At 36.3% G+C, this 23454-nt stretch overlaps 2 protein-coding genes across 2 annotated transcripts in view; one reads left to right on the top strand and one right to left on the bottom strand.

The window, feature by feature from the left end:
- The window catches only part of LOC136852216 (vacuolar protein sorting-associated protein 37B-like), a 44006-nt gene extending 20552 nt beyond the window's left edge, over positions 1–23454 (top strand). The window contains exons 4-7 of the mRNA XM_067126663.1: positions 856–906; positions 13787–13838; positions 17676–17758; positions 21920–23454. Of these exons, the coding sequence (XP_066982764.1) occupies positions 856–906; positions 13787–13838; positions 17676–17758; positions 21920–22165 (432 nt within the window). The 3' untranslated portion in view covers positions 22166–23454. The remainder of the gene's footprint in view (positions 1–855; positions 907–13786; positions 13839–17675; positions 17759–21919) is intronic.
- On the bottom strand, positions 9747–12665 carry LOC136852530 (huntingtin-interacting protein K). The gene is made up of 2 exons (XM_067127250.1): positions 12361–12665; positions 9747–10083 (listed from the first exon to the last, which is right to left on the bottom strand). The coding sequence occupies exons 1-2, from the start codon at positions 12553–12555 to the stop codon at positions 9928–9930; spliced, it is 351 nt and encodes a 116-aa protein (XP_066983351.1). The 5' UTR covers positions 12556–12665; the 3' UTR covers positions 9747–9927.

Raw genomic sequence — 23454 nt, 5'->3', positions numbered from 1 at the left:
TAAAGCATCCTTCAAAACCAGAGTATGGTTACACATGGTTAGTGTCATTGTACCTTAATTCCAAGCCCAAGGGTGATTTTGGTTAACGGACCTCACCGGCACCCTTTAGGTATTACTCAAGGTTCTTAGCAGCATCCATTTGGCCCCTAGCTGCAAGTTTCATTTAAAAATGGTATTTTACTGTATAGCTGTTTTTAAATTCTCTTCCTTCCATCTTACTTTCCACCCTCTCCTTGTTTAATTGTTTCAGTATGTTTTCAGCTTTGATTGGGAATGGTTCTAGGTACCTGGCCTTTGGCCTAAATTTTATAGCAATTCTGTAATTCTTACAGTTACAAACTATGACTATTTCCGATAGAGTGTTGGGGTTGATTGCTATTCTCAATCCCAGGAGTTTTCAGATGGGTCCTTTTTAAAGCTCTGTTCTTACCATCTCAGTAGCATACACAAAAGTTATTTTTAATGAAAGTAAAGTTTTTTTTAAAAAGAAAATATTTTCCAACAAAAGTAAAATGCTTAAAATCAGAATTCTTACCTTTCATTCCTGTTGTTTGTTGTACCTAAATCACCAGATCAAAAATAAGATTTATTGCTGGGACCTGAGGATTTGCATGGTGAATGTTCATTACTGTTGGCCAGCAGATCATTGTCTTTTACAAGAAATGAAGTGTCTGACATGTGTATTTTTTATAATTTGGTTTTAAAAATATATTTAAAAGATTTGCTTTCTATCCATGTCAAAACAGATAATTATGTACTTTCTTTTGCCATTTTTTCAGGTTCATCTCTCAAAAGACATCATTAAATAAACTGTATTTGTTACATATATTAAAATGTCATGTATTTTTATTCTAGGCAAAACAAAACTTAATATCAAAGTATGAAGAAGCAGCTCAGCTGTCTAAATAACGATGTCACTGTTACCATTTTGAAAGGTGAAATCCTTCAGTATTAGCATCACATGCTATTTATGGTTACAAGAGGCATTCAGAAGGAAATTTATTATATGCATTTTAATCAGGGCACAATTTTTATAAAATGAAAGTTCTGTTCAGAATTTACTTTTCCAATTGGTATTTGTTATTTGCTTTTTTGGTTTTTCATTCAAAACTTTTCACAAACTTTAAACCTTCATGCTGAATGAAAATCTATTATGGATGAGAAAACACAATTAAGGGAAATCAGCCTAAGAGAGATATGTTTATAGGAAAAGGTGATAAATAAATTTCAAAAATAGAAAATAAAACTATTAACCTGAATTCAAATGTTAAATCAGCAAAAGTTTAAAAAATTTGGTCCCTAAACATTTGGAGATCAAAAGATTCACATCTGCAAGGCAGAAAATTTAAATAATTTGATTGTTTTTATGACAAGATAAGAAAATAGCCAACTGAGTAATTAAACCTAACACCAGAAAGAGAATGTAAAGTCCACTGATATCAACATGTTCTCTGTAATGAACATCCCGTTTTAGCTTTGCCTTCACACTCAACCTAGGTCTGGGAGTAGCACAAATTATTATCATTATTAAAACATTTATTTTTATTGTTGTGCAATATTTGGATTATGTATAAAAAATAAAATGATTTTTATATTTCTTAACCAGACATTGTTAATCATTATGTTTACTGCATGTACCTGTCCTGTTTTTTGCAAGAAATATTTTGACCTCAGGTCACATTAAATCTTTGTACCCACAGTCTCTGGTTATATTAACAATATCTCGCTTTATGAATGGAGCTTCATCAATAAACCAGCAGTACTTGTCTTCTTGCTCATTAATTTACACTTATGAATGAACCCCTTATTGGTTCCAAAAGCCATTAACAGGACCCAAACAGAAAATAAGTTTTGGCCCAGTGAAAAAACAAGTGTTTCAACGGACTTGACATTAAAACTAATAGGTATTTTGATTAATAGCCATCTTCTCCATATAATTAAAATCATTATCTTTTATTTTTCAAAGAACAGGTAATCTCACAAATAAAATCTTTAGTAACAGATTACAACTCAGAAGGCTTAGATTATTCTTTTAGACCTATAAATCATTTTGCAAGATACAGGCAGCTTGAGCACAGCCTAATACTTCAACAGTCAAAGAAAATTGGTAGTAATTCATATTCCTATTTTGAAAATGTTGTTATGACTGTTGAGCTTATTAGGGAACTTTATAATGGTGCATAAAAGTGTCGATTGACCAGCTGAGGAGCATGCCATAAAACTGGATCGCTCATTGACAGCCCACCGTTAACCAGGGACTGCTTTGTTTGAGCTAAACAGTGTTCCTCACAAAAAAGAAAATCAGTTCAGATCACACAGGTTACAAATTTACCAACCACATAAAAGGGATCATATTTATACTTCTCGGAGGCAAAATAGTCTCCTGTGAATTTGCAAATTTGTTGACAGGTATGACACTGGAAATGAAAAAAAAAAGTTTAACACTACTTAGCAACGTTATGTTGAGTCTGAGATTTTGGACAATACAAAAAGAATCGTGTCGCCTCATATTTGAGCACAGCTGTACATACAGATGACAACCATGGCCTTACTCTGGCAAGTTTTTCAGTTCAGTAAGTGATCAAAGCACGGAGTGCCATCTTTTTTTTGCCTGATGGTTAATGACACGTCAAGTTCCACTACCTTCCAGGAAGAAACAGAAAAATATGAGACACTGCTCCCAGCCAGTCTTTTTGTACCCTTGTATTCCCCAAACCATCTTTTATCACCCTTATAATGGACTAGTAAACTCTAATGTCTCATGAACATTGCCCTCCAAAAATCATATCCTCCTCCCCATTTTAGACTGAGTATCATCTTGCAGGCGTAAAGATCAGCCTGTCAAGGGAGATCTTCCTGCAGCAGAAAACCAGAAAATCACTGGGCAGATCACAGAGCCAAGAAAACTCAGCCATTTCATCAGAGCCAAGTCAGTCAGCATTTGTTTTGTGCAATACACATACACACCCTTTGTATTAACAGACTACTTATTTGTATACCTCTTTAACTGACATACCCCTCACATTTCACTTGTCAAACCATTTATCTTGTTATTGCCCTTGTAACATTCTGAAGAAAACGTTATAATTTTATTTTTCATGGGCTTTCTTTTCAGTATGAAATCAGTTAGTGCTTAAATGGTTGATATCTCTCCCATCAAAAAATATAAAGAGATTACACAGGCCAATGGCATTCTGGGCAAACCATGTCCATGGAAGGTTAGATTCGTCGCCATGATGGATTAAGATATTCATTGTATTTTTGAGTAAATATCAGGGGGATGTTCCCAAAGCTTCTAAAATGCCACCCATGGGTTGAAAGGAAAAGTTATTCTCCTAGATTAAGACCAAGAGTAAACCAGCAGGGGCCACCAGAAAAACACCATCCAGAGTTTATCAGTGGAAACCCCTCCTTGAAAACCCCCTCCACTATATGTGTCATTCAAGTTTTAACCGATTGTTTGTCCAAGTCTTTTCATATCTTCAGGGATGCGTCTAGCTTTCTTTTAAGTACAATCAGCTGTTTTAATCATATATCCCTTATAAGTTGGTGGCAGTAAACCGTCTTGGAGGCTATGGTGTACAGCAACCTCTTCAACAATAATTGTAGAATGTCTGAAATGCTCTTAATTGCCATATAAGTTGCTGAAGAGGTAATCATTATATTCTAAAGAACAAGAGTATTTTTTATATCAGACCAGACATTGTTAATCAATATGTTTCCTGTAAACACAATAGCACTGTTTTTGTAAAGAAATGAGTTTGAACCATGTAGGTCTGATCCAGTAAATCTTTTAGCCCATCTGGAGAAAGAGTGCAATTTTAATCCTCTGATCTGTCAAAGGAAACCATTGCCTCTAGTAAATTATCCTGCAGTAAACCAGCAGTACTTGTCTTCTGTTATTATTTAATACCACAGTGCAGTCTTACTCAAAATTGCAGTTCAGAATTATCAGTTATCCAGAAGCTGTAAGTTTTATTTGCAGTCAGCTGGTTTACATAAACCATTGTCCATAGTTCTTACATAACTAAACCTTATGAATAGTGTACAAGGCTCTATCAATATTTTGAGATGTAGTCTGACTAATAATAATAATGCTAAGAATAATAATAAAACAAGGAAGAAGAAGCTTTCTAATAAGTGGGTTAATACAGGCTTTTCCTGCCTACCAGTAGGGTAGAAGTTAGATTTGGTATCATCTTGTGAAAGGCTAACTCTTCTACAGGAGGACAAACTAAAGTCCCCACCAACAGGGTGGAAGGAACACTTCAGCTTTGGAAGGCACAAAAAACCAACCTTGACTGTGCCAAAATTTAAATGAAGAATAATAAGAGAAGGAGAACCAACCTAAGCCTGGCATGGATTGACTACAAGAAAGCGTTCGACATGATACCGCACACATGGCTAATAGAATGCTAAAAATGTATGGACCAGAGGAAAACACCATCAGCTTCCTAAAAAATACAATGCACAACTGGATTACAGTACTTGCAAGATCTGGGATAAGACTAGCAGAGGTTAACATCAGGAAAGTGATCTTTCAAGGCGACTCACTGTCCCCACTACTCTTGGTAGTACCCGTGATTCCCATGACAAAAGTACTGTAGCAAATGGATGCTGGGTACCAGCTCAAGAAAGGAGGCAAGAGAATTAACATCTGATGTGATGTTCATGGACATCAAGCTGTATGGAAGAGCATCAAGGAAATAGATAACCTAATCCAGACTGTAAGAATTGTATTTGGGGACATCAGGATGGAGTTTGAAATAGAAAAATGTGCCTTGGTCAACATACAAAAAGGCAAAGTGACAAGGATTGAAGGGATAAAGTTACCAGACGGGAATAGCATCAAACACATAGATGAGACAGAATACAAATACGTACCTGGGAATAATAGGAGAAAAAATAAAACACGAGAGATGAAGGACATGATCAGGAAAGAATATAGCAGAGACTTAAGGCGATACTCAAGTCAAAACTCAACACCAGGAGCGTGACGAAAGCCATAAACACATGGGCAGTACCAGTACAGTAATCAAATACAGTGCTGGAGTAGTGGAGTGGACAAAGGCTGAACTCTGCAGCATAGACCAGAAAACTAGGAAACACATGACAATACACAAAGCACTACACCCAAGAGCAAATACAGACAGACTATACATAACACAAAAGGAAGGAAGGAGAGGTCTACTAAGCATAGAGGACTGCGTCAACATTGAGAGCAGAGCACTGGGGCAATATCTGAAAACCAGTGAAGACGAGTGGCTAAGAAGTGCATGGGAAGAAGGACTGATAAAAGTAGACGAAGACCCAGAAATATACAGAGACAGGAAAATGAAGAACAGAACAGAGGAATGGGACAGCAAAGAAATGCATGGACAGTACATGAGACAGACCAAAGAACTGGCCAGCAATGAAACATGACACTGGCTACAGAGGGGAGAACTCAAGACGGAAACAGAAGGAATGCTAACAGCAGCACAAGATCAGGCCCTAAGGACAAGATATGTCCAAAGAACAATAGAGTAGATAGAAATAACATCTTGCCCATATGCATGAAGTTCAATGTGAAAGACAAGACCATACACCACATAGCAAGCGAATGTCTGGTGCTTACACAGAACCAGTGCAAAAAGAGGCATGATTCAGTAGCAAAAGCCCTCCACTGGAGCCTGTGCTAGAAACACCAGGTAGCTTGCAGTGATAAGTGGTATGAACATCAACCTGAGGGAGTGATAGAAAATGATCAGGCAAAGATCCTCTGGGACTATGGTATCAGAACAGATAGGGTGATACGTGCCAATAGACCAGATTTGATGCTGATTGACAAAATCACTCATTGATGTTGCAGTACCATGGGACGCCAGGCTGCTGATTTTCTTATTTCTGTAAAATATGATGAGCTTGATGTTTTTCTCAGGGACGGATGGGCTGACGTTGGCTTCAATGATGGACTTGAGGGCGTGCTCATCTTCTTTATATCCCTTGTGGAATCTTGACTTATAGAAGAGTTTGATGTCATCAGAGGTGGTGGGGAGAGGTTCTGGATGGTACCATCTATCCATGACTCGTCTAATGCACCTGTTCACGTCCCGATTTGTATCCCCGTTATTGATGAGAACCTGGGCAACGTGTTCCAGCTCTACATGTGTGTCCGCAAGTGAACAAGTCCTCCAGGTGGGCACCCCACCCCTTTTTCGATGCATTTAACAACAGAAGCATCTGTGGAAGAGGTGACTTCAGTGGAACTCGTACAAGGAGGTTCATGTCATCCAACCACCACCCATGATTGTCCCTCACTTCCTGGTTGAGAGTACAGGGAATGTCAGAGGACTGGAAGCAGGTGACTAGTGATGTTTCTAACACCACTGAAGCGACCATAAATAGAGTTACCAGCGAGGGACAAGCTTTTCCAAGGATGACAGGTGACAGAGGAGGCCCTGCCAGAGTTGATTTGGTTTTCCAGTAGAGATAGGAGCTTTGCTGACAACTCCCTGAACTTGTTGATCTGAGAGCTTGAAGAAATACTCTTCCTGCTACCCTATCAATCAGCATGCCCAGATGCTTGGCCTGCTACTTCGGCTGAAGGCCCAAACTTTACCCAGTTTATCACAATCTCAAACTGCCTCTTCTCTGTCACCGCCTTGACCTTACTCTTTAGAAAGAGAAGGGAAGAACACAGTATTGACATGTTCTGGAGGGGATAGACTGTTCTTGGTTGAAACACCATTGTGGCATCATAGGTTAGTGGATTGCTAGTAAAAGAAAGTCAGTCCTTCCTCCTAACAAACGACCTCAGAAACTGAAACTTTGCCTTGCCTTCCTCAGAAGACCACCAAAGAAAGCAAAATTTGCCATTGTGTTGAGCCAGAGTTGCAACCAAGATGATATTTGCAATGAATTCATGGTGACAGACTCCATGGTTCCCATTTTGGCAACATAGAAAGCAGTCCCTTTACTTGAAGCCATTTGAAGGGGAGGATGTTTGTCAGGCCTCAGCGTCCTTTTGCCAGTGCCCCTAAGGACCACTTACTGGAGGACAGCAGTTACCAAGGAGGAGCTGTTTGTTTCCCCAAGGCTATTGCACTCAAGAATGAACCTTGGCTTCACAGAATTATCTATCCAATTCAACTTGTAGTTACATGGGCAAAAATCCTTCAGTCCCTACAGGATCCACCCCAGACAGAGAAGGACCACCCAGCAAAGTGGAAGATCATGGCACATCATCTTGATCTTGTCCATTCTGAAAAGCATGATGGCAAATGCTGTGAACAGACTGTACTAATAACCAAGTCACAGTCAAAAAGCTTTGAGGGAGACTGAAGATAATCACTCTCTTTACCGGTTGGAAATGCTACCTGATTTAGGGCAGGAATGTACAATACCAGCATCATGTTGTTAGATGGTACAAGACCCTGAATGGTCCAGCATGGTACCAAGCATTGGAAACTGGTCATTGTGTTGACAGTTTAGATGGGATCCAGTGGTAGCATTGCGTAGGGTGATATTAATACTGGAACCAGTCAATCATGTCCATGGCCAGGACAGGGCATTTCTGAAGAACTGGAATGATTGGTAGTCACACGAATTGCAGGACAGGAGTCAAGGTTATCCTTCTTACTTGAGAAGACCAAGTGGACAAACAGTACCAGCAAGCTTGTTAACCAGGGACCAGTCACAAGAAAGTTCGCAAACCAGGTTAGATATTTTTGCAAACTGTCAAAGGGATTATCATCGCTCTTCAGAGAGTGACATCCATGAGATTTTCAGCTCTCTTGTGCTTCCTTTAGTCCAGAGACAGGAAAGGCAGAGGATGAGGAGGAAGACGAGAAGGGCATTGAGGAAGAAAAGACTTTGCCCATATAGGACGTGGTCAAGTCAGGCATTCAAGGAGGGACAGGAGTTGCTGAAGCAGTGAAAGCAACAGGTCTCAGGAGGAGAGGCCACTCCCAAAGTAGGAGGGTCAGCTGAGACCAGTGCAGGGATAGAACTCTTGGCCATAGATATACTCCAAAATGGGGACCAGGGATAGATATCAGTTAAACCTGGAGAGGTCAACAGTACCTTCAGGAAGTTGTTTCTTATGGCACCTCAGAGTAGTCAGTAATGCAGAATCACTTGAAACAAGAACAGAAGGGTTAATTACCTTACCTAAGCTTGATTGAGTTGGTTGGTTACTGTATAACTAATTGAGCCCCCTTTGGGCTGTGCCAAAAGCAAATGTCAAGGTACCAACTCAAGAGGCAGAAGCAGGGATTTACAGCAGAGGGAGATCAATGAAGTAGGGCCAGAGAGAATGGAGGCACATTTCCCTTGGAAGATAGGTAATACCATCATGGATCCTTTTCTCCTCAACCCATACTTTTTCCATTGGGCAGGAGATCAATTTCCAGTCTCCACACGTGAGACAGGTTGCAGCCAGTATACAATTCTAACCCCTTAAAAATACACAAAGAAAAAGAGGCTCAATATTCACAGGAGACATATACAGTGCTCACATACACACACTATTCATGCCCAGAACATCTATTGTGGTCATACTTGGGAGAAGGAGAATCAACCATCCTCTCTCTAACCAGTCTATTCATGCCCAGAACATCTATTGTGGTCATACTTGGGAGAAGGAGAATCAACCATCATCTCTCTAACCAGTCATACTCAAAACCAACAATTAAGCCAAAATCAAAGCTAAGTATCACAGAGCATAAGCAGACCCAGAATCTTGAATAGTAACAACCAAGTTAAAGTAGTCCAGCATCACCAGAGATGTCTTAACGGGAGCACAAACAAAGAAAAAGTGAAGATTATCAAGTGAGTGGGTGGAACCCCTACCCCCTTACCTACTCACCTACTGCTATTTAACTACTTTGTTACCATGCTTCAGTGACTCGAAGTGGTTTCTGCGTAAGGAACAATTAATTTTCAAACACAACTGAGTAATTAGACTATAAATAGCAAGTGCCTGAGAAGCAAATACGTACATCACTTCAAGGAGGGCCAAGTAAACAAAGAACGGACTTACTTTTCAAAAGGAAGGATTAAGTCATATAGTAGATGGTAACCGGTGAAGGCAGGCATTTATTAAAACCAGGACTGGCAAAGAAAACCTCATTCACTGACAATTAATAAAGGTCGTTCGTACTTGTGACATTCCATACAAAAATGCATTTATATACTGCAACTGAAATTGATGAAGGTACAGTAATACAGTATGAGCATTAATACTAAAGGGGGTATAAAAAATAAATTAAAGACAGAGCCTTGCTAGCTGTTTACACAACAAGAGACTTAAAAACAGTGACTCATTCTGCCTCTAGAAGTTTTGTGGATAGAGGTTCGTAAGCTGCCAGGTGGCACTGTTAGCTTTCTTCTGTGGAGAGTGAAGTTTGAGCAGATTCACAAAAGGCTAAAGTAATGGCATCTTGTTGAAACTTACAAATGATTAGTTTTGGGAGTGTTTTGATATCTAGATCACTATGTAAACACTGCATAGCTACCTATGCTATCAGAAGTATAGTTTTGGGAGTGTTTTGATATCTAGATCACTAGGTAAACACTGCATAGTTACCTATGCTATCAGAAGTATATAAAGAAAGTACAATCTCTTCAAACTACTTCATATATAGCTGCCCGTAACAACTGTGATTTTATTTCCTTTCACTCTAATTTATTGATACCATGTTTTTAACATGGTATCATTAAGACACTAGAAACATTTTTACATGGTATCATTAAGACACTATAGAAACAGTAGTGTAGAGTATTTTAATTTTCAATGAAACAAGTTACACATGAAATATCTTAATACAGGGTACAGTATATATCAAATTAATTGAAAATCATATGTTCCAAGAAACAATGATTTTACATATAATGTAAAAGTAAACAAAAATTACACAGGAAATCCCTTTAAACACAGAGTAGCAGTTAATCAGTTAGAGTCACTAGTGTTTCGATGAGGTTGCCTTGGTGTTCTCGAAGCGCTCTTTCAGCTTTTATCTTTGGTATTTCCAACTCCTTCATAATCACTTCTACATCTTCTTTCTTAATGGACACTTTTGCCAATTCTTGGTCTCGTGCAAGCTGAAAAATAAAGGGTATTTAACAACTTATTTTTAATCATGGAGGTCATACTAAACATCAAGTTTGATATCATTTTTCTGCCATGGTATCTTGCATTTTCCACGTTAAAGTGGTGGCCAGGTGGCTGTCAGTTTACATGTACACGGGTTCACTTTACACAGTTATGTTTAGTTGAAAATTTTATTTTCTTAATACTGTACTGTATAAGAAATGCTGTATCCATAATTTTTTTTTACTCTGCATTGTGTAATAACCAATACCTGTATTGGTTATTATATGAGGTTTATATGGCCACAGACTGGTTGTTTGTGTGATCTACTTGCCTGGTAGGACCTGGTATGCTAGGTTAGGTTGAAATGTCTGTATTTTACTTATACAGTATATGGTGCTATAGTGCCCAGTGCCTTAGGTTAGGTTAGGATGCATCCCTGTAACTACCCTTGCAGCACTTTCATAGTTTAATTCTTTGGGTGACTGTTGCCATACTACTGAGATATAATGAACCATGATTTTTTTTTTTGGGGTATTACTTTGCTTAATGCCATTATTACATTTTGAACTTGAAAATATAATATTCTTGTGTTTTAATATGTGCTTTGAACATTTCTGACGTTCATTTCACTAGCAAACGAAAACTTTTAGAGAAAGTGGACCACACCCTTAAATCTACAGTATGAGTGACATAGAAGGGCCTTAATCCTACTGATAGTTCAATTAAGTCAAGTTTATGGAACATTTTTAAACTGTTATTACTATATAGGCTATAGGGTAAGGAAATGTACTGTAATACAAATGTCAGAAATGTTCCCAGCACACATTAAAGCAGAGCATAATATCTTCATGTCCAAAGTGCCACAATGGTTTAAAGGAAAATTTTGTTATTTTTTTGACTGATTGTGGTTTATACATTTCCTACCTTTGTGACAAGAGAATCGCACCATTTGGTTTTCCTCACCCTAAAATCTGAGTTTCCCACTGGTGCATAAAATTATTGCAGAATAGCCTATAGGGTAGTATTTGGCTGGAAATAAACTGGATTGAATATTGAATTTAGGCCAAAGGCCAAGGGCTGGTACCTATGAGGTCATTCAGTGCTGAAATGAAAATTAACAGTAAAAAGGTTTGAAAGGTGTAGCAGGAGGAAAACTTCGCAGTTGCACTATGAATCAATCATTAGGAGAGGGTGGAAAGTTTGATAGAAGAAACATAATATGAACGGAGGTATAGTCAAAGGAATGAAAGGGGTTGCAGTTAGGGCCTGAAGGGATGCTGTAAAGAACCTTAAAGTAATGCCTACAGTGCACCGCATGAGGAGCACTGACAGCAGTACTCCCCTACAAGGGGCTGGAAATAAAGTATCAGAGTATTAACACAAATTTACTGTTACTGAGATATTTAGCATCTTTTGTTAATGTTTTAACATTCATTCCCATGGGATTGGTACAGTTAATATACAGAGTAGAGAGAGAGGGTAGGTGTACTACCACAAAGGAGTAGACTAGGCCAGTTTATGTGCTTGATGTTAAAGTGTTACTTGGGGGCAACCCCCTAGCAGATCAGGGCACAGTGCCCTAAGCAGGTTAAGAGGGTAAATCCTGGTTAGATCAAGGCATGGCGCTCTAGGAAAGGTTAGGAAGATAAGATCTGGTTAGGTCAGGACACATAATTCTAGGAGAGGTTAGATTTGGCCCGTTTTATGGTTGGATTTCTCACACCTACCCATCTCCCTACTCTGCATCTGCTCTGCTGATACTAAACACAGTGCTAATGGGAGTGGTCGTTAAAGGAACTATACAACCTATTACAAAATGAACTACACTAACCTAATGTACCCTAACCTAACCTAATTTAGCAGGCCACGTTACTTAACGGCGGCTCTGCCCCTCCACTTTTTACCAAAAGCTCCCCTAAAATACTGCGCATGTGTGATAGCATTCCAAGATGGCCAGCATACAAAAACATAACAGTTCTGATGTTAATTACAGTCGATCGACAAAAAATAATGGTAAATTATTAATAAGCAACCAAAATACTAGGCTATAGAAGTCAACTTCCAAGGTACCTGATGCTGAGCAACCCCAAAGATCTGCCGTTTAGACTATTAAATGGTAGGATTAGACTAGATAAGGTGCTGCTGAAGGGATGAATAGCCTAGAGGAATTAGGCTAACCTGATGTAGGCTAACCTTCAGAGGTTGGGTGGCTAAATTAAGCTTACGCTGTCATAGGTTGAGCCATGCGTCTGTTGTCTGGCCAAGTCGTGTCATGTAGTACTTACTTTATTCGTTTGTTCCTGTCTTTTGACATCGTTGATAACTGACATAAAATTCGCATCGGATTTGATTTCCTTCTCTTCCGCAAAGTTCGTCACTCTCTCTAAATCCGCTGCTCCACTATCATGTTTTGCGGCCTTCTTTTCTTTGCTTTTGGTTTCCACCTCCTCCTCAATTTCGTGATTTTCGTCCTGAGACATGATGCAGAGATTAAATCTTATATTCTGTATTAATAATGGTCACTCCACGGGCACAATGCGGGTCTGTTTACATGCTAAGATGGTTGCCAGAGGTATGAATCTTCTTCGTGATTGGAAGTGATGGAGCGCGGCTGAGCTGTGGTACTAAAACCATTTTCAATATTACGCTTCATGGTAGACATTTCTTACGGGTTGATAATGGAATGTCAGTTGATTTGAGCATCAAACTACCTTTAGGCTAGTATCTATTTAGTTAAAGTTTACATCATGTTAAAATTTTCTCCGTTGTTTTCTTTTATTGATCTAAACTTTAAGGTATCGCTTTTCCGGGTTCATTTTTCTAGTTGTCTCTCCTTAACAGAATTTGTTTTCAGTACGAGTGATCATTGATATATTAATGGAAATAGTGGAAGAAATATATGAAGATGGAGAACCTGCAACACAGATGTATAAATCAACATTTATCACAATGCCAAAAATACTAGGAACACATGAGTGCAATAAACACCGAACTATCAGTATCATGAGTCAGATCACAAAAATAATATTAAGGATTGTTTTGAACAGAGTAAGAAATAAAATACACCCAGAGATTGGCAATGAATAATGTGGTTTTATGAGAGATAAAGGGACAAGAAATGCAATTTTTATTTTGAGAATGTTGATGGAGAGAGCAATAGAAGTGAAAAAGGATCCATATGTTTGTTTTGACTATGAAAAGGCTTTTGATCGGGTTAGACATGTAGACCTTATAAGGATATTGGAACAGATAAATATCGATGGGAAAGATCTAAGATTGATAAAGAATTTTTATTGGAATCAAGAGGCTTCAGTGAAAGTAGAAAATGATGAATCAGAGATTCGGCACATCAAGAGAGGTGTAGACAGGGTTGTGTGTTATCACCTGATCTCTTCAATTTATATAGTGAAATGATAATGAGAGATCTCAGAGATATGGAAGGAATTTAGGTTGGAGGAGTCAGTATTAATAATATCAGATAGGCTGATGATACAGCACTTGTTGCAGACTCTCATGATAAACTTCAAGTTTTAATCAGTACTTTACACCAGTCAAGCAGAGAAAGAGGTCTGTCAATAAATATTAAGAAGACAGAAGTTATGGTTATCACCAAAGATGAAACTCCCCAAGAACAGATATAAGAATTAATGCTGAAACAGTTAAACAAACCGATAGTTTTAATTGTTTAGGATGCACTGTTACAAGTGATGGAAAATGCGAAAAAGAGATCAGGAAGAGAATATCCATGGCAAAGATGCATTTGGTAAGATCAAGAAAATAGTCACCAACTCGAAAATATCATTGAAGCTAAGGAAGAGGTTTGTGAAATGTTTTGTTTGGTCTGTATTGTTGTATGGCTGTGAAACTTGGACCCTGAAAGGCAGACGAGGAGAGGTTACAGGCTGCAGAAATGTGGTTTTGGAGAAGGATGCTGAAAATATGGACAGAAAGGAAAACTAATGAGGAGGTATTAGAGAGAGTAGGCGTTGAGAGAGAACTTTTGGCTTCAGTTAGAGGTAGACAGATGCGGTTTGTGAGTCACATAGTAAGAAGACAAGAACTAGAACCTCTCACTGGTAAAATCAGTGGAAGGAGGCCGAGAGGAAGACCTAGACAAAAATGCATGGATGGATTGGTGAGAATGACTGGAGGAAGAATGTCTGTAGCTCAGTTGCTGCAGAGTGACGGAAATAGAGAGGAGTGGCAAGCCATGATTGCTGACGTCCTTGGGGATATGGCACCTGGATGATGATGACGAGTGATCATCTTTTATGTAGTATCGATTGCTATCAGGTTTTCGTGTCACAAAATTGTAAGATACCGGAAGTTTGATATCTCTAACCACTTGTCGTCATCCTGCTTATATTTTGCTACTTAGTTGTTATTTTCGCTAATAATAATAATAATAATAATAATAATAATAGTCCAGTCCTTACTGCTATTGATAATTGAAAATGTAGTTTGCATACGGATTTTTGTCAGGAATACTGTATCCTTGAAAAGTAGAAACAGTAAGTTAAGATAATGATAGTTTTTAAAAAGATACCAGAGTAATTTATTTTTAAAAAGGAGGGAATGATGAAAATGAAGCGGTACAAAACCTTGGAGGAGAGAAAATTAATTGAGAAATTAAAGTCCAAATCACTAGCTGGCACTGATTTAAATGATAAATATTGAAAATATCAAAAGAATTATGAAACTGTTCAACACTAAAGTGAAGTTTCTTATAGTTTTGAAATAAATTTTTGGTAAAAAATAAATATGGGTCTTGAACACACTAATTCACAACTGAGGAAATCTTTGTTTTGTTTTACTACAAAAATGCAAACTTTGTGTCATCAAAAAGTATTATACGAATCATTCTTATCAGATACGTATTATATGCCAAAACCTTATGAAAGGCGCCTAACTCGCATCTAAATGTTTTAAAGAGAGCTGTTCATTATATTAGTTTTTTTACTGTTAAAATTCCTTTCTTTTTCAACATAACTGGATAAGAAGAATTAAGTAAACTTATTTTACTTATTGTTAAAAATAATTCCATAAAGGCTATATTAATGTTACAAACACTTACAATTTTTGATAAAAAAAACTTAGTGTACGTTTGACTGTACACTCAAATGTAGTGTTTTCATTGCACTGATTTCATTGGGTCTTTCTCGCGCCATGTGTCAAAGTAGATCACCTGATGCTGTTGGTACTTGCAGAAACGTACTTATTCACCAGAGGTTGAAGTTTAAATGCATCAACCAGTCAGCAGATATGAGCTTGGGTGATATAAGGTGCTGATATTTACCATCAACTGAAAAATCAGACTAGTGGATACTTACTGTTATTAGTGAAATAAAAACTATGATTCTCCTTTAGTATTTCTAATGCACTTGTTCATCTTTTTCACCTCATCCCATATCCTGGTCCTTAACCAGTTTTCTCTCTTCATGAGGATCAAAGTAGGGAAAATTGACAAATAAAAGTGTTATAGTTTTCCGCATCTCATTCAACTTGCCTTTTTTTAAATACCTGTCACTGATAACATTTACCAGTTCAGTTTGATATTGGGGACTGAGCATTGTATAAGGCTAGTTATAATTTTTATCAAATTTGTATACATACAGTATTGTCAGTTTTGATTTATGAGTTGCCTTAGGCAATAGCTTTCACATTAGTTTACATTTTGTACAGATACTATATCTGGCTTTCTTGACCCCAGGAAATAGATGTTACTCTTTTGCATGTTCCAAGTCTGTCCCAAAGGAATGTACCAGCGAATCTTAGAAATTGTAGTCCTGTTATTTTTACTACTGCAATTATGTGCCGTATTTTAAATTTTACCCAATTCTCATATCCTCTAAAACCTTGATTTAACATACATAGTAAAAATCACCAGTTTGAGTTGTATTGTACCTTCATCACAAAGCTTCAGTTATTCTTCAGTCCTTCTTGATATCTCAAGGCATATGACAGAGTTTGGCATGAGGTGCTTTTAGCCTGAACTCTTGCTTTACTGCTCGTCAGTAACTCCTTTATATATATCCATTGTTGACATTGTAACTTGTGATTCTTTCCCATTCTCATTGATTTTGTTTATGGTTCTCTTCTCTCTTGTCTATTTTTTTTTTTTCATTTACTGTACCTTCCTCAAGTTGCTCTCTCTTCATTTGTTCGTTCTGGCCTTCAGAGTATACGTAAATGGGTTTCTCCTGACTTGGTATAATTAAGTAATTCCTTGACAGTTTTTTTCCTATTTATCTATTTCCTGTCTCATCCAGTTCTTCAATTTTGCTTTGGAAAAATGTCATTTACCTCGTCACTGTGCTTTGAATTTTCAGGAGTTGTCTATGTGTATTAAGGGTATGTAAATTTTTAAATAGTTTGTAAATGTCCAAGCAATTAAATGGAATTCCATTTTGTAACTATACAAAGTTAAATGTGCTTAGCCCTTAGTGTTTGTCATGAATTATGTTTTGCAGGTTTTGCATTAGTGATGCAAATAGTTTTGGACAATTTGAATCCAGTACAGTATTATTTTTACATTTTTAATGTATTAATTTTCTTTCAGTTTTTAGGCACTCTGTCTCTCTCACACAATGATTTTAAAGTTCAGTTTTTATATCTGCAAGACTTTGCCACTGTTTTCATATTTGCATTATCACAAATGGTTCACTAATACAAGTACAGTACTATCAACCAGTAAATAAAAAATGAATGGAAAAATATTTTATAGTACTACAGTACCACATTTTTTTCCAGGATGAGTCAATAGTAATGACAGTAATTGCTAATTTTTTTTTTTATCAGTGTAGTACAGTACAGTATAGTACAGAATATTGTGTTCTCTATTACTGTATATTTAATGAATCTGTAGAGATTTTCTTTTCGTAAAATTGGCAACATCTAAGGCTGTATGGTGGATTTCTCAAGAAGGCATGAACTCAGTTGCATATTGAATACAAAAGTGGGTACTGTACAGTATTTCCCTTTAGGGAAGTAGTGCCCTCAGTACACCTAATGCAGTGCAATGTAGGCATCACTAAAGGTTCTTCATAGCGTTCCTTCAGCTCTTAGTTGCAAACCCTTTCATTCATTTTACTGTACTTCCATTCATATTCTCTTTTCTTCCATCTCACTTTCCACCCTCTCCTAACAAATGTTTCATTGCAACTGTAAGGTTTTCTTCCAGTTTGACCTTTAAAACCTTTTTACTCTCAATTTCCTCCTCAGCACTGAATGAATTCATAGGTCCCAGCTCTGGGCATTAGGCCTAAATTTTATATTCTATTCCAAAAGTAGATCTTTCAGTCTCTTTTTGTATTCCTATTTTGGTAGTGTTTTGTTGTTTTTCTTTTGTATTTATAGACATTATAATGAAACAATCACTTACACAGTTTTTCATGGCTTTGGTCAAGAGTATTTCTTAGAAGTTTCTCTAGTATCATATTTTTTTTACATTTTCTAAAACTCAAGAGATACACAGGTTGGCAGAAATTATAGCAAATTAGGGCCACCAGTGATTGTTTTTGTTGTGTGTGCCAGTGAAGTTTGCAGCTTTTGTAAACTTTTGTTCCTTAATTTATGTTTACTTGTCCACCTTTCTTTGCAGATTCATCAAGTGGTCAGTATTCAGCAGATACACTTCAAGCATTGTTACAGACGGCTGCTTTAGAAAGTGAAGAAGAAACTGAGGTGAGTTTTTTTGCATGTGAATTATTAGTTCATAATTGCTTTACGCAATGCATATGAAATTGTAGTCAGTAGGTGCATGTATAAGAAATGTTTTTCTTACCCAGCTGTGAGCTCTGGTTTGCAGTAAACTTTGAAAGTAAACATAAGCAAGGCAATGGATTGTATTTAAAAAACATATTTTTTTAAATGTAAACTGTAGGATCTGATATGTAACTACTTGTATCAGAATAGTACATACTTTTAGTGGCATGTACTAGATGAGGTGTATTCTAACAACCATTATCCATTGATCATATACAATTACCCTCAAATAACTCCATCCAACATTGTAATATCAACAAAGCAGACTTGGAAAAATATACTTTCCATAAGAGACAAATTCCACCTTACAACCTTTGAAGAAACCATGATGAAAATAAATTTATTACACTTTTCATAAGAGTGGTTGTCAGAAGAATTATTGTATCACATTTCACCAATAACATAAAATGGGATATCAAGTAAATAATTGAAACAATGACTCAGTAACCTCTTGAAGTCTGACCCCTCCTAGACAACAAAATTCCAGAAATAGTGAGTCATTCAATATATGTAAATTCATTAAAACCAATATACAATTGCTTATCAGCAAAGTTTAGAAAAGAGGTGATGAAAGGAAAAAAAAGGCAAAATCTTGCATGTAGAATAAGTTTTAATTCTATTTCATAAGCAAATTGACTGTAAGAAGAGTACTGCTTGACACACCTGGTGGAACACCATTTTCTAACTTATACAGGCAGTCCCCGGTTTACGACGGGGTTCCATTCTTACGCCGTGTCGTAAACCGAAAATCGTCGTAAACCGGAAAATCGTCGAAAATCGTCAAAAATCATAAGAAAACCTTACTTTTAATGCTCTGGGTGCATTGAAAACGATGTAAACTGCATTTTTATTGAGTTTTTCATCAAAAAAACCTTCAAATTATGATTATTCTGCCGTTTTGGAGCCATATTTCTTCTGTCAGATCGGCGTACAACGCGTCGTAGCCCCGGAACATGCGTCGTAAACCGGGAAATAATTTCTGATGAATATATTTGAAAAGCCTCGGAACGTCGTAAGCCGGACCCGTCGTAAACCGGGGACTGCCTGTTAGATGTTTGAATGTGTGTCATAGATTACTTTTATATTCTTATTTCTTTTTATTTTACATCTAACCAACAATATTGTTTCCTTTGCTGTTAAAGATGCAGCTATCCTTGTTCTTTTTTAATTGCTGATTATGAAAGATCATTTCTCTGTAGAGGAGTGAATATTACAACACCCATAACTATGAAAAATGGTATAATATTGAAGGTATTGCTGTGGAAATCAGAAACAAGTGTCAGGTTTTTTTTTTTTTTTTTTTTACATTACATTACTAATAGAAGAGGTGGTCTCCATGTCTAGACAGTTCTTCTTAAACAACTGTTTGAAATGCACTTGTTCTATTCAGCAGTTGGTTGATCCAACATCTGTTTGAAACAAGTATCTATAAGCCCTTGTTAGATTTCATTTGTTTGAAATAAATGTTTAAAGATTCATTTGCTTTTAATGAGAGCTGTGAGTCCTCCTTTGTTTTCTTTGACTTATTTTGTTTATACTCCTTATATTTTCATATTTTATGTCAAGACGTTACTAGTGTCTACAATGGCTTCGTAAGTAAAGCTTTGAAATACTGTAAGTATAAATGAATAAATATTATGCTACTCATCCAGTTTTAGAAAAAAAGGAGTTTAATGGATAAAACAATTAACAAAATGGATGAGATGCATTTGATGGAATAAATTTTTAAAAACAAAACTGATAATTTACAAAGCTTAGATTGTATGTAATGGCATGCAAGTTTTCAGTTAAGTTCTGATAGCACTGTAGTAGAATTTGATAGTGAGTAATCCAAAGTGCTTAGCGGGATTCAGATCATTATTTTTAGTCATTAGAATTTAATTCAACACCTGTTTTCTTCTCAAATTTCCTGTAGTTGGATGACTACCAGAAACTTCTTGTAGAAATAATAGTAGAATCCAAATAATTACTGAAAACTCACCTTCAGTGCCATATTTCCTCTTCAGGTCAAACTCCTTAAGTCTTCTGTAATATAAAGACATTGACTCAGATGAAAAAAGCAGTCATTATACTAAAAGAGAATTCTATCTTGAATGCATTTACCATTATGGGCTCAAAGTTGGTGTCTGTAAAGCCAACAATTAAAGCTAGTGGAATTTATTAACATTTCTTAGAAGTTTGGTGTAAGTTTTGTCTCTTCAGTTTGGTAATACAGTAGTACCATATAAATCGAGTAAATGACGTTACCATTTTTCATACCATGGATAGTAAAAAGCTGCTCAAAGATAACTGGTATAGTTTTGAAGATGCAGTCCTTTTATAAATATTTGCATGAAGCAGATATGCATAGATTTTCAGTGTAGAAAAATTTAGTAACCCATCTTCCACCTCTCCTGTTCTTCAAAAAATACTAACTTGCTCTGTGATTAACCTCAGTTAATGTACACTGTTCTTGACATACACAGTGGACAGAGCACTTTATGGTACTCATCTGCAGTAGAGCAGGAGCAGCAACAGATTTAATTCTGAAGATGCTTTAGAAATTATAAAATGAGGAGAATCTTCTGTAATTTTTGCATCTCATTTCACTTTCTGTAAAATGTGCACTTCACCATTTATAGGATCTGGTGCGTGATTATGTTCATGTGAGGTAGCATTAATATTGCCATCAGCTGTACAGCTGTATAATGTGACATTGACACTTGTTTGCAAAATATTGACATTTCCAATGAATTTTGTTATTTACATTTAACATATAAAACACATCATATAATGGCATGGCTTGTCTTTCTCATGTAGTATAAATTCTGCCTCTGTACTTCTCTTAGAAGGGCAACTATTTGAAAAAAAAAATTATTGTGGTTGATTTGAATATGCCAAATGCATTGTGAATGGTTTTTGAACAGTTTTTGAATCAAACAACTGCCCATAAATTGCTGGTCTAACTTATGCAAATATCAGTATGAGTGGAGTGAAAGCATGCAGTGTGGTGTATGTTTAAGTCTCTCTGTAGAGGACTTCAGTCACTGGATGAGCCAATATTTAGAACTTTAGGAGGTAAAGCAGCTAAAGAAGGAAATAAAGTCTGTAGCTGTACTTTTCCATGGATGGGTGGGTGGATGTATGAAATTCAGCAGTATGGCCCAAGCACTGGCACCTTAATATTCATGGCTAGTTGTTCACAGAGGGAAGATTAACATTCATATCCTAAATAAAGTAAGTAGAGGTAGATCTACTCTGAGAAAGTGTCATGGGGGAAGCTGTTTTATTGTTGGACTATCCCATTCTCTCAACAAAATAAATACAGCCATAAAGTTGCCTATGTACTCTGTTTTCAAGTTCGTTAGGAATGAGTAAACAGTGCCACACTATGGAATAGGCATAAGGGCAGGGCCATAACTAAAAGAGAGTTCTTGTATTAGACTGCTTTTGTTAATTCTTAAAAGGACTTATATATCATGAGTGGCAGTATCTGGTATTGGATTAGGCAGTTCTACTCACAATAACATATATAGCCAACAGTCTAGAAATTGTTAGTTCTTGAAGCGTGTTACTTGGGCACCATGCTTATAGAATTCTCAACATGTTAAAAAAAATGGCAAATACAATGAGAGAAACATGTGTGCCTGTATATATTGTTTTAGGTTTGTAAGAAGTATGTGAGGAATGTGCTGTACTTTTGGATATACATAGGCATAGAGGAAGGGCCATAACTGGAGAGGGTCCTCATACAAGACTGCATTGGTCAGTCCTAAAGAGGACCTTTATATTGTTAGTGGAAGTATCGTAACTGGCCAACCTACTACATACAAATGGCTCGCTAATTCCAGAATCCCTCTGTAATTTACACAAACTCCCTTAACTGCTGTCATGTGAAAGTAGTCTTTGTATTTTAGTTACAGTAATACTATATACATTTGTTTTATATGATATACAGTACTGTATTTGCTTTATAAGATATAAGAAATTTAAATATTGAAGCATAATTTGTGGAATACTGAAATTTTGTATTGTATCCAGGTTTTATTAATGATTCACTAAATAGTTTAAATAATTTTAACCACATTTTTACCTCTTCAGAATCTTGTACAGTCATTCTTAGACAAAGAAAAGGATGTGGATGAGTTTCTGAACTTATTTCTATCAAAGAGAAAAACAGCCCATCTTCGTCGCATCAAGGCAGAAAAAATTGGTGATGTAATGAGTCAGTCTAATAGTTCACAAAGCACACCTTATCCTTCAAATGCTGGGGGCTTTGGTGCAACACAATGGGCCTCGCCATACCCATCTCAGCCGATGAACATGCCAATGCCTGGATACCTTTGAATAGAATTATGTTAAATCAGATACTTCTGTGGTGTTTATAAGTTAGTACATATACCAATATTTTTTTTTCTTGTTTACATTGTTAATGGATATTTCAACTTTAGTAATAAATGGTACTGATTTGTTGTAATACTATACTGTATAGAATAGTTTACTTATGATTTCCTGAATACCTAGCTTTTTCATGTATCCTTTCATTGCATGGGACTGTCCTGAAGTGTGGTAAAACTCATAATTTAATGGTTTTAGAATTTTTATAAGGTCATTACAAAAATAAAGGCATTTCATAAGACACAGGTCTCTTAAGTGTGCGCCAAGGAATTACTTCTTTAATAAGTGATGTACATATATTTTAATTCTTTTTTACGTGAATGATAAACATTACATGCATGGCTGACATACTATCTATCATAATGGGAGTGAACTTTAACATACAATAATTGAAGGGTATTAATTATGTTACCCACATGATAGTGGACAAATACTTGTAAGCTTAAGCTTTATTGGAAAATGTTTGTAATATGTGTTATACCAAGTGGATCCATGCACTTAAGTAACAGGTATCTGAATTATCATTGTAAGTGAACTGTAAGATTTTTTCAAAATGTACACAAGATTTTTTTCAAAGTGTACACACACTATCACTTTTCAGTTAATAGAATTTATTCTACTTGAAGTTATTGCATAGCAGGGCTCCAAAAAACTGACAGTTAGTATACATGAGATCCACTACTGTATTCACATTTAGTTTTAATACTATACCATTTCTGCTTTCTTTTTATATTTTACCAGTAGAACATAATTTATATTGCGTACAGTGAGATAATTTTATAGTACCAAGTACATCGCACAATGAAGTGTGGTTCTATAATTTTCCATAATAAAGACAACTGAGCTGTATGAAAATTCATGCCCTGAGTAGGGTTGAAATCTCTTCAGTATAAGGAATTTCTTGTTGTGACCTTTAGGTTTTGAAAGGTTTGATACAAAAAAAAATTAACTGTTGTAACCAATATAATACAGCATAGGGAAGAGATTACCTTAAGCTGAAAGTAAATAAAAATTGCAAAATACTGTAGGGAATAACACAATAGGTTCTAGTATAAAATCGTAAGATATTTGTACTCCACTGATGTTTCTAAAGGTTTCATTTAGTTTTGTCATATTCTGTGTGCAATACAGTGTGTATTTTTTACAGTTTTATTTGCTCAGTTTTTTGACATTGTAAAAGTAGTACAGGATATCAAACTGGTGTTTCTTTATTACCATTTCAATAAAGATTAATTTTA

Source organism: Macrobrachium rosenbergii, chromosome 25, assembly GCF_040412425.1.
Source record: "Macrobrachium rosenbergii isolate ZJJX-2024 chromosome 25, ASM4041242v1, whole genome shotgun sequence".
Classification (NCBI taxonomy): domain Eukaryota; kingdom Metazoa; phylum Arthropoda; class Malacostraca; order Decapoda; family Palaemonidae; genus Macrobrachium; species Macrobrachium rosenbergii.
Note: the sequence above shows the minus strand (reverse complement) of the source record. Positions and strands in the feature narration are given on the sequence as shown.

Bases quoted from the DNA above. Each gene is read 5' to 3' on its own strand.
- LOC136852530 (XM_067127250.1), bottom strand. From the start codon at position 12,555: ATGTCTCAGGACGAAAATCACGAAATTGAGGAGGAGGTGGAAACCAAA. The intron at 10,084-12,360 runs GTAAGTACTACA...TTTATTTTTCAG, and splicing joins GACAGGAACAAACGAATAAA to CTTGCACGAGACCAAGAATT.